Below are 13259 nucleotides of genomic sequence, written 5' to 3' on the forward strand. Positions count from 1 at the left end.
TCTGAAAGATCGTATAATAGTGGTCTGTATCGATAGTTCTTACTACCGATCGATCGTTATAAGGAAATGTCGAACGTTACGGTAATCTTGTTGGGTTTTATCGTTATATCATTTTACGATCTATACTTATCTATACCTATATATATATATATATATATATATATAGATATACACATATATATATATATATATATATATATATATATATATATATATATATATATATATATATATATATATATAATGTGTGATATAAAGAGGAAAGTAATTGTTTTACAATTAGATTCATATAAACATTTTATCCATGTAAAATATGTATAAGTTAATATATATGTATATATTTGTATGTGTGTGCCTGTGTGTACCTGTTTAATATCCAAAAAATACGATTTAAAAAATCAAAAGCACGGGTACGTTGAGCTATGAGCAATTCCACGATATGTTACGATTATTTTCGATATTTTTCATAGTCCTATTCCTATATCGAGCCATTGGATAAGTTCGTGCTCATGGAGTGTGCCTCTTTTCTCGATTCTATGAGAAAGAGAAAGAGATAGATAGAAGAGAATACGAGGGTGGAGGAAATATGTTTGACGAGTGGGACGCGATTGTATCGTATAAGCGAGCGAGAGAAAGAGAGAAAGAGAAAGAAAAAGGGAGAGAGAGAGAGAGAGAGAGAGAGAGAACACTCAGGGTTCTTCCAATGGCAGATCGATATCGCGATCCTTAACGGATTTACGACCCGTCTTATCTCTCAAAGGTACCGACGAGCACGCACCAACCGTAGACCGACTACGGATGGGATCGCTTAACGATTTCGTTTCAGACTTTACTTACCTTCAATGGTAACGATTGTTCGAGCTTTAGAGACTTACGTACATATATATATATACACACACACACACATACATATATATATATATATATATATATATATATATATACATAGACACAACGAGCACGACAGATACGATATCGTTTGAGGATCTTTAAGTCGTAAACTTTCGTTCACCGAGAGACGAACCTTCTTCGTTGAAATGTTGAAAGAAAGAAAAACTAAAAAAAAGGAACATATATCTACAAGAGTAAAAAAAGAAAAGAAAAATGAGAAAAAGATAATGTATCGTTAGTAAACGATATAAAACGATAAAAATTTTCGTAGGAATAGGATGAGAGAGGATCGTTTTGTATGGGCCTTCTACTTTCACGATTAACTGAAATAGCAAAGTTTTATTAATGATGCCTTGAAATTTCGTTTAAAAGGACGGATGATAAATGTTGTTTTTCCTGGTTACTCCTTCGTTTATCATCGTCTTACCTTCGTTTCGTTTTTTATTTTTCTTTCTATTTTTTCTTTTTTTTCGAAATTTTATCGAAACTACATGTACACACATATATACATACACGTATACATATATTTCCTTGAATATATGTAAGATATATATGCAGGCTGATGTATTCTCGTAATAGCTTTAGCAAAAGCTTTTCAATAACATCTCCTTCGGTTTCTTCTTATTTCTTCATATTATACACATAGGTAGACCTTTCCAATGCGAAAATTTTGATTATACCACGTATTCGGACATATTTGATAAAAGTACTTCATAAAATCTGCTTTATAAAATTTATAATTTCTAATATATAGAGAATATAATCAATATCAAATAAATTATAAATATATATATATATATTAATTATAATTTATTAATATATATATATATATACATATATATTAATTATAATTTATTAATATATATATATTAATAAATATATATATAATTGTATTCTGATTATATATAGGTACACACACCTACATTGTATACACCGAATGGATATTGAAATACGTAGTAGAATGCATTTAATCCGACGACTAATCAAAATCAAATAAATTTTACTTTCCCTACGTACCTGCTTAACGTTACATCAACGATTTTAGAAACAAGAAACGTGCGCTTCGAAAACCTGTGTTGGATGGAAAGGGATAGGAAACATTCGAGAAGGTGTCGACGGATGTAAAATCGAGCTCGTTCGTAGAAACGAGGTATAAAAGTCGACCTACGGGAATATATACACATGCCAAACGATCCATTTCCACCTTCTCAGCTTGTGTCGTATCGTATAAGTGTATTTTCACGATGGTTTTCTAAGAGTTACACGCACACGCATGCATAACATATATAGTTAGACAGTTACATGGTAGCTTACGAGCAAAAGGTACAATAACTATAACAACGACAAAGATAACGACTATATATAGCTTTCGTAAAAATACTTTTCTTCTTCTATACCTTCTCCTATTCCCCTCTCTTACACTCCTCTAAACCACTTGCAACCCTTCCCTTCCTTTCTCTCTCTTCTTCCATCTTCCCACTCTTTTCACGGAACGACTTTGTATCGTTTCAAAGATTTCGCACGTTCTTCGTGTTACAATTGCGAGTATTTCCATCGATATATCGGGAATGCAAGCCAATACCTACCGATTAGCATCAAGAACGCGAACGACCGTTCGAAAGTCTTTAAGCGTTACCAAGCAGGTTTCTCTTTTGTATTCCGTGGACGAGAAACGTAGCGATGTTGCGTTTACCTCCGTTAGAACTCCCTTTTCCTTATCGATTTATGCTCGTACGTTCTCCTGAAGCTTGGAGCCCACGATATTTTCTTTCTTTCTTACTTTCTTTCTCTCTTTATTTCTTTATTTCTTTATTTCCTTCTATCTTTCTTTCTTTCTCTTATTATTTTACTCTGTTACACTCTCTGAAGAAGAAAGAGAAATAAAGGAAATAGGGTGAGAAAAAAGAAGACAAGGGGCGCTCGTAAATTGGTCGGTGGTAACTCGCTCGAAGGTATTTTCATAACGAGCACGAACATATCGTTTTCAATACTACTCGTAAAAGAGAGAGAAAGAGAGAGAGAGAATGTGGGAGAAAATATAAGAGAGAGAGAGAAAGAGAGAGAGAGATAGAGTTTGAACATCAAGAGTACGGTTAATCGTCAAATTTATATCCGCCCGTTCGATTTAAGCCTAACGACGACGAAATCCACGTTCGACGTAGACGACGAAAACGACGACAGTTCGAAGTCTTAAGACGCCCGCGGTGTAATACGATCGGTGTAAAGGTTTACGGTGCAGTGACTCGTGAATCACGTTAGAAAAGACTTTATGGTGTATTGCTGGTGTGAAAGAGAAAGATAGAGATGGAGAGAGATAAAGATGGAGATAGAGATAGATAGGTAGATAGAAAGAGAGAGAGTGAGAGAGAGAGAGAGAGAGAGAGAGGAAGAGAAAGAAAGAGAAACTCATAGCATAAATTATCTCACAGGTTGGATGCACGCATTCTTTGTTCTTTTTTATTCTTCTACATGTTTTATCGAACGTAATAGGAAAAAGTTTTTTTTTTTCTTGTAACTCAATAATTTTCTGATCCGTGTTTTATCCAAAACACATAGTTGTGGGGACGAGGAGCGGTTGGTAAGGACGACGAAAGAGAAAGAAACACGTGAGTATATGTATATGCTCGTTCGAATATATTACTTTTTTCTTTTGAAAAAGCAGGTTTCAATGACTATGAATCTCTATGCACTCGTGGCCGTTGGTGATTTCGATAAACCGAGCATTGGAAAGCAATTGGGACTTTCTCCAAGATTGGACCCAACCGTGGATATGTTATCGGAATCACGTCGTTTTCGTGTAACGAGCTGAAAACGTGGGACTGATTTCGTGTAACGATGAGAGTTACAAACGACGGTTCCGTTGTTAATGGCACTTTTTTTTCTCCCTTTCCTTTTTTTATTTATTTTTCTTTTTTGTTCTCTAATTTTTCTTCTTTCCTTTTTTTTTTATTTTTTTCTCCCCTCCTTTCCCCATTTTAATCGATCGTTGCGTGTGGTCGAACGGCTTTCTCGATTGAATATATATATATATATATATATATATATATATATATATATATATATATATATATATATGTATATGTATATATATGTATATATATGTATATGTATACTCAAGTTCCTTGTTACTGTTTTATTGCAACAATATAATTTTGTTGTTAACAAATAATCTTTCACTTTCCGTTCGTTCGTTTGTGAATTATTTTTTATTATTTTTTTTCTTTTTCTTTTTTTTTCTTTTTTTTTCATTCGTTTGTTCGTCATTTTCGTTCGCATGTAAAAGAGACAAGTTATATAAAAACACGAGCTTTGTTTCTTTAGTCGAAAATTTGCTCAGCTTCTTCTACTAACGTGTGTCATCCTTTAGATTACCGACCGTAGATCTTACACCTTACGAGCGATAATCTTCGTTGGCTTTTGCCAGAGAAAACGAGCGCTTAAACGGACACCTAAAACACTTCGAAGGGAAAGAGAAGGGATATATCGAGAGATTGCCGATCGATTTTACTCCCACTAAATAGCTGGCTTTACGCTTTCACACGACGAGCGGCTTTATAGCTCATGAAAATGTTCGCTCGAACGAAACACAAGATTCTTGCAAAAGGAAGGAAGAAACCTTTATCCTCTTTTTCTTTTTCTTCTTTTAGAATCGTTTTTCTTCTCTCTTGTTTTTTCTTTCTTTTCTTTTTTTTTCTTTTTTCTTTTTTCCTTTCTTTTTTTCCTACTTATCGCCAAGAGAATCTCGTTGTTCATTTATGTATTATATAAGTCTGGCAATATGGTTTTTCTATTAAATAGATAAGAAGCTTGTATTTTAGAGAGACAAATTTCTATTTTTCGATAACGAGAATTTTCTATTCTTTTACATCAGTACGAAATATATTTGATTATTCTAAAAAGAGGAGACTGTGATGATTTTAATTTTCCAAATTTTTATTCTATCAAGAGGAGAATTTGATACAAAAAAAAATTGGACATTAAATATTATCACGAGTGTATATAATTGGACTAAAAGAAAGGAAAAAAAATGAAAAGAACGACGAGAAAGAGTTTTTATTTTAAAGGTTCTCAATTTGAATTTTATAAGAATGAGAATTTATATTTAGTACCAATAATTATTCTATCAAAATGAGAATTTGATAAAAAAGAAAAATGAACATTAAATATTATCACAAGTGTATTGAATTATCCTTTAAAAAAAAGATGAAAAGAATGACGAGAATAATTTTTCTATTTTATTGATTTTTAATTTGAATTTTACACTAGTAAGAATTTAATGTATGAGTAATTATTTTAAAGGTTTTCAATTTGAATTTTATAAGAATGAGAATATTTAATTATTATTAATAAATATGATTATATTTAATTATTCTAATAAATGAAATGAAAATAAAATATTTAATAAATTCTAAATGATATATCAAATTACAAAAAAAAATTTCATACAATTTGTACAATTGAAATAAAACTAAGTATTGAAAATTTCGTTCTCTTTAAACTAACGAAATAAGTTATCATGGTATGTTGAAGACTAAGAACCTGTAATCGATATCCTTTCTACACCCCTAATGAAAAATCGCTTAAAGTACAATCAAGTTTTACGGGCATAGGAGTCTGGCCACCGTACGATAGATGAATGATATGATATCTACCTGCGGCGTTATTGGTAGGCTCCTGCCTCCTTAACGACAGTGCGAGGACAGGTAGTGGTGAAGGAGAGAGTGCCCGTTAAATTATCGAGTTTATCGTTTGGGAGGTCGTAAAGTTCGGCTGCGAGAATCTCGAATATAGCTCCTGGCCCTTTTCTGCCATGGCATACGACAGGATGAATTGTAGGCAGGACGAAATTTTCGTTGGTACTACTACTTACGATTTCTTCATTGCTCTCTTAAGAACTAAGGCGATACTTCCTTTTTATTTTCTTTTTATTTATTTATTTTTCTTTTTTTTTTTCATTCTTTCAACCGAGAATCGTAAAAGATCATTTTGATAGAAAAATTTTCTTATGTTATCGTAGATAAATTGTTTCGGACACGAATCGGAATCATTTTTCTTTTTCCTTTTTTTTTTATTTTCTAAAGAAAAAAAATAAAAAGAGTGGTAGTTTTATCGTAAATATTTGTAGATTTGCAAAAAATTAGGAAATATTTCTTTGTGAGAATTATGTAAATTTTTTTCTGTCAGAAAAAGGATAATTTTATTTCTTTTATTTATTAGATTAATTATTTTCGAACACATTAGAAGAATTTCTTTTTTTTTATGTTAGTAATTATATCGATGTGACAATTTCTGCAGAAAATTAAGGAAATTTTTCTGTACGGACATTATACAAATTTTTCAATCAAAAAAAAAAGAATAATTTTTTATAAATTAATTCTTCTTAAACTAATTAGATGAAATTTTTCTTAAAAAATGATGAAAACTTCATGGATATAAAGATATTGTACAAAATCAGGATATATTTCATTATGGAAATTACGAAAAAAATTCTCAAATCAATTGTTTCTGAACGAATTGTAATAATTTTTTCTCCAAAAATACTCATTAATTTCATCGATATAAATTGTTAACAAAATGAAAAAAAAAATTATCTAAAACTATTTTATTAAAGAAAACGAATAATTCTACTTTTTTTTAATTGAATGTTATTTAAATGATAGAAATACGAGAATCTTGTCGGAATATTATGTTTTATATCGTTGAATATGAAAAAACGATTTCGAAATCTAACATGATTCGGAATTTATTCAGACAGTTGGATTTTCTTGGTCGATTTATCCAACTTTCCAAGTTCTGTAAATCTTAAGAGAGGAAAAGCAAAAAAAGGAAGAATATATATTCTTGTTGCTATGAAGATTATCTTTGAATCATGTTCCTCAATCTTGACTGTTTGGTACTCTCTCTCTCTCTCTCTCTCTCTCTCTCTTCTTCTTCTTCTTCATCCTTCTTTCTCTCTTTCTTCTTCATCTTTCTTTCTCTCTTTTTTTCCCTCTTCCTTCTTCTTCATCTTCCTTTCTCTTTCTTTCTCCCTCTTTCTTCTTCATCTTTCATTCTCTCTCTTTCTCTTCATATTTCTTTCTTTCTCTCTCTCTCTTCATATTTCTTTCTTTCTCTCTCTCTCTCTCTCTTTCTCTTCTTCTTCTTCTTCACCCTTCTTTCTCTCTTTCTTCTTCATCTTTCTTTCTCTCTCTTTTTCCCTCTTCCTTCTTCATCTTCCTTTCTCTTCATATTTCTTTCTCTCTCTCTCTCTCTCTCTCTCTCTCTCTCTCTTCTCTTTTCACCCTTCATCTTTTCTTTATCTTTCTTTCTTCCCTTTTCGTCCAACTACTTTTCTTTCTTACTCTTCCTTCTTTTTTATTTACACTTACGGCCTGTCCACTCAGCTTGTAGATGACTACTCTTTCTTCCAGTATTATTACCACCCACACTATATCTTGGTAAGCCACACGAAGTGTACTTGGTAAAAGCACGATACATTCCATGTTCACTGACACTCATCTCCTGGTTTGCTACGACCGACGTTATTACATACTCCGGCATATACGAGTCAGTTGATATTTGTTCGTTCAAAAGAATGTAAAATGTGAAGAGAAAGAAAAAAAGAAAAAATAAAAAGAAAAAGAAAAGAAAATGTAACGATTGTAATGTATTAACATGCTTGAACATTTCGAAACGGAAATACTCGTATATAGATTATTATTATCTTTGAGATATACAGATAATCTTTTCTTTTTTGTCATTTTTTTGTTTATCTCTTTTTCTATCTTTTATAGAAAAAAATATATAGAGAAATTTATTTTGATTATTTTCCCTACACACACCCCCTCCTCAACGATTATATTTATAATTCGATGGATATCAAAAAAAGAAATGAAATAAAATATAAAATTTCTGTAAAGTTTTCAATATATGTGTTTTCATGGCTTTTGAAATCTCAAGAGGAAGTTTCCGTTTCACGCGAACTACTCGGCTATCATAAATAATTCCAGTTCAAAGAGAAAGAGAGAAAGAGAAAGAGAGAGAGAGAGAGGGCTTCTTGAATGCAGTCTCCTACGATAAAGGTCATATTGTATCGAAAGGAGAACCTGTTATATTCAGAGAGGTAAAGAATAGATGGTTGCGATGTATTACGACGTGAATTCAAATAGTCCTATTCCAATACGTTTCTCTCTTTCCCTTCGATCACTATGAATATAGGGAGAATCTCTAAGTTCAATGCACTGACTGATATTATATGTATATATATATATATATATATATATATATATATATATATATATATGTATATATATATATAAATGTATGTATTATATATATGTATGTATGTATCTATGTACGTTGGTAATCATAGCGAGCAATGTAATTTGATTATTACTTCATGAACAAAATCTATTCCCATCAACATATATGAGAAAGGATAATCTCGTGTTCTTCCATTAAATTCAAATTGAATTTTTGTTTCTTGTAATTTTTTTAAAGTATTCTATTTGATATATTTACCATGTAATAATGATTTTACAAGTATTCACGTATATCGAAAGTTCGACGAATTATAATAAACTCAACGAATTATTCTCACCTTTTTTATTGCTTTATGAACGAAGTCTATTCCCATCAGCATATATGAGAAAAGATAATCTCGTATTCTTCCATTAAAAATAAATTGAATTTTTGTTTCTTGTAATTTGTTTTTCAGTATTCTATTTGATATATTTATCATGTAATAACGATTTTATATATATTCGCATATATCGAAAGTTCGAAGAGTTATAATAAACTCAACGAATTATTATGTACATTGTACAAAATCTTGTTTATTGTTTTATGAACAAAGTCTTATCCTATTAGCATATATGAGAAAAAATAATCTTTTGTTCTTCCATTGAAATCAAATGGAAATTTTTGTTTTTTGTAATTTTTCTTTTAAATATTCTATTTAATTTTTTTCAATGTATAATAATGATTTCACAAGGATTCGCGTGTATAAAAAATTCAACGAATTATAGACAGTATATTGAATTATTGGTAAGCTTGTTTCCATTGCTTTACGAATGAAATTTTTATTCGAACAGAAAATTCGAAAAGAGGGTTTTTGTGTTCTTTAATTAAAATCAAATTGATTATTTCTTTTTTTTTTTTTTAATATTCCTAAAAAATATCTTTAGACATATCTTTACCATGTAATAACTGATTTTATCATTATTTCGATATATCGAATGTTCGTCAAATTATAAAACAAGTTCAATAAATGAAACTTGTTCGAAAGGCATCAATACGTAGACAGCCAATTATATCGCCGGTTTCGAAGGTCCCTGGCCATAATTTAACTAAGGAGGCCTAAACTAACAGCTGTTCCGCGGGACGCGACGCGGCGTGTACGGGACAACGGAGTTAGGTTAAACTCGTAATTCACTTACCTCTCTCTTACACGATATTGTAGTAAGTACGGATTACGATCGGGCTGTCTCTGGTTGTTCGTAAATAGATTACAGACGGTTACATATAGCAAAATTAAATTATTTTCATTCTGTGATTATTATTTTTCTTAAACTTTTTCTATCTTATTTTATTATTCAATTTTCGTGTTTATCTATGAAAAGTAGATTTAAACGTATCCAATTAAAATCAATTTAATTTAATATATTTAATTATTTTATTTATTATTTTTTTTCAATGTGTACTCTTAAAAAAAAGAAAAAAAAAGATGAAGTATACGGACGGAAAATATTTCTCAATCTCCTCATGTTTTTGATACGCTTGAAGTATCTTCAATGTTCACTCATCTACAGCTTGTTTTATGTATTACATTATCTTGCTTATTTATTAATATCTATTATTTTTCAATATATTATACCTTCGAAATAATACTTATATGTACTTATATAGATATTTCATTATGTTTATCGATTAATTAATACATTTTTTTCTTTATTCATTTCTATCCTTATTCATAATTATATTAAACATTAATCGTAATTCGCAAATAATGAACTTTAATGGATACATTCGTAAAAATATAAAATATACTGAACTTCTTAGAATTGTGTAAATAGAACGTAATAAGCTTTACGAAATTGTTTCAATTATACGAACATATTGTCCGTACCAATTTACCTTTTGTACTCCCTTTCGTGGCTATCCAATCGAGATATAGGATACCGTGATCGTTCTATTCGTAATGATTCTCTTCTGGTTCTGCGCGGTCAGGCGACGTAGATGACTGGACCAACGATGATGATGTTCGTTGACTGACGATGCTGATGGTATTGCCGTTACACAATGGATTCAGTTTGACGCATGAGTCGATGTACAGGGGATCGTTAATTTCGTGTTCTCTTGTTCCATAATGATTCTACTGCTTCACATGCGCAGACGTCCTTTTCCTGTTAATAATTCATCTTTGAGTTAGCAAGAGAGAGAGAGAGAGAGAGAGAGAGAGAGAGAGAGAGAGAGAAATTTCGCTCAAGGAAAGGATGATCTTATCGAGATCCAAGCCGGATTATAGATCGAAGGTCCAATCGTCTTAAAAATTTTATATAGAAAATAAATAATTACTTCTATATTCATTCAATCAGTATTTTTATTCATCAATGTTAAGTATTTCATAAAATATAATTGTATATATATATATATATATATATATATATATATATCGGTAAATATTTATGATATTTATAATAATATATCAATACTAATATAAATGATCGGTATAAATAATTGTTGCTTGTTTCTCTCGAATTATAAATACTGATAATCGATTTTAAAATATTGAAAAATTTGTTATATTTGCAAATATTTTCCATTAAAATAACTGACAGTTTTTGTATTAATCGATTTAATGTCAATAACTTGTATTACGTACTGATATGTTATTATAAAACAGATTAAATATATTTAAAAATACTGATCCAATAAATGATTTTACTTGGAGGAATCATTTTAAAATAATCTTACGAATTTCACCGTTATCGATATTATTTTTTAAGAGACGGTTTTTTCTTTCTTTCTTTCTGTATTTTTATTTTTTTTTTTTTATTTCAATCACATTGAAAGATATTACTTCTCGAAAAGGATTCTCCCAATCGTCATACACGACCGTATCGTCGACTACAAAGTAAGCCGATGATCATTATTTATTACAGAAAGGAGGACGTCAGCTGACGCAATTAAATTCTCTTTATGGCGAAGTAATTCGAAAAGGATGTTTAAAAGCGATCCATGTTGAGAATTCATGCTCTCTCTCTTCCATGCATCCTCATATATCTATGTACAACATGTATTATATCTATAGGTATACGTAAATAAGATTTTCCTTTTTCGAACGTTCGCACGTAAGTCTTTTCTCTCCTCGAGCAATTTCACAAATCGATTTATGCAGCATAACGAGTAATCACGATTCCTCGATGCATTACGCCTACCTTTGGAAATCTTTAAACGTATATACATATATCATATCATACATATATATATATATATATATATATATATATATATAAATATATATATATATATACATATGCATATATACTTGTAATATGTTCAGGATATGTTGCTTCACACGTAACGCATTTTCTGTTTTAGAAACAATGCGAACGTCGACGTAGGCCCGCCTGTTTTAGTACAAGCAGCACAAGCACAAAAAAAGGAGTCCCATGAAAACATCGCACGAATAGCAAAGCGGTATCTCGACGATAACATGCAGCAGGCGTGGATCAATCCTCGGTTAATATCAATGGTGAGTGAATATAAATGCCATGATTATACGGTGCGTTAGACGAGAACGAATAATGATATATAGGTATACACACACACATACACACACACATATATATATATATACTTCTGATATATACTACAGCATCTCTTTTCTTCTTCTTCTTCTTCTTCATTTCTTTCTTTCTCTCTTAGCATGATTTATTACTATTAACTCCCACACCATTATACATTGCGCGATACAGTTTCGATTGCCCAACAAATTTTACTTATGGAGTTCAGTATTGACATATGAAAGTTATGTTAATGAAGCATAGTCATCTCGATTAATGTAAGTAAGTGAAACGCCTAATATACTTTCGTTCGTTCGTTCGTTCGTTCGTTCGTTCGTTAGTTAGTTTCCTTGTTATCCACTATCTACTTTCATTCGTATCGTTCGTATGTTGTGTAGCTAGATGTTTAGGTATATATAACTATATAGACAGATAATATACGTTTGTTGTTCGTCGCAAACTTTCTCTTTCTCTCTCTCTCTCTCTCTCTCTTTCTATTGATTTGTAAAAATGCGTACAGTAAAGACTACATTGACCATGTCAATTAGATGTAACGAACCGAATCAATGTAATATCGCTTGTGCCTTTATTATAATCGTAAGAGCGCGAGAACGAGACTCATTAGAAACGTAAGTAGGTCCCTTCTTCGTCTCTCTCTCTCTCTCTCTCCCTCTCTCTCTCTCTCTTTCTGTTTCTCTCTTTCTCTGTGCATTTTTTTTTCTTTTTCTTTGTCTAATGATACGACTCCATTTTGAGATTCGTTAGAGACTATCTTATCTTTCTAATTTATCTCTTTCCGTCGTTGGAATCAAAATGTCGAATCTTAGAGTTCGATCATGAGACAGGTTTTTTTCTCTCAATCGTTATTGCATAATTAAAAAATACTTTTCTCTTTTCCCTTTTTTTCTTTTTTCATGAATAATTTCGGAGATAATTTCATTGCAAAAAAAAAAAGAAAAAAGGAATGAAATAAAATTTATTCATACTATTTTTTTATTTTTTATTTTTTTTCGATTCGATCCAATTGAAAAATCCATCGACGATTTTAAAATTTTGGTTTCGTATTTATCGTACACGAAATTTTCGTGCTTCACGATTTTGAATTTTGTTTCGTTGATGTTACTGGTATCATTAAATACGTGTGCCATGTGTCACGTTATTTGGCATACTATTATAACACGTCTACATATTTCATTTTTTACTGGGGAAATTCGTATCACGCATTTTTCGTTTCGTCCCTGGAGCGTTCTCTCATCCGTTTCTCTCTCTCTCTCTCTCTCTCTCTCTCTCTCTCTCTCTCTCTGGTTTCGTAGTCACTATTCGCGAGGATGCAGTAGCACGTATCCGGGCTCGGACAGGTAGAATGTGCTGGACGGATCATTAAGCAAGCCAATAACAAACTCACGATCCACATAACCCTTCGTTATGTTCGCGAGTGCTATTAACCCGTGCAAGGCAGCAATCATCGGACAGGTAGGCAGGTAGGTAAGTAGATAGGAACCTACCAACCAACCATTTCGTAATGTTAAAAGTGAATATAAAGTGAGTGTGTGATCGAGACAGACGAACTGGCGGAGACAAACAGATATGAAAAAACAAGAT

At 31.2% G+C, this 13259-nt stretch overlaps 1 protein-coding gene across 1 annotated transcript in view; it reads left to right on the forward strand.

The window, feature by feature from the left end:
* LOC124424776 (mediator of RNA polymerase II transcription subunit 13-like) overlaps positions 1–13259 on the forward strand; it is a 183288-nt gene that overhangs the window by 132617 nt on the left and 37412 nt on the right. The window contains exon 3 of the mRNA XM_046964272.1: positions 11473–11626. Within this exon, the coding sequence (XP_046820228.1) occupies positions 11473–11626 (154 nt within the window). The remainder of the gene's footprint in view (positions 1–11472; positions 11627–13259) is intronic.

This window comes from Vespa crabro, chromosome 6, assembly GCF_910589235.1.
Source record: "Vespa crabro chromosome 6, iyVesCrab1.2, whole genome shotgun sequence".
NCBI classification, from domain to species: Eukaryota; Metazoa; Arthropoda; class Insecta; order Hymenoptera; family Vespidae; genus Vespa; species Vespa crabro.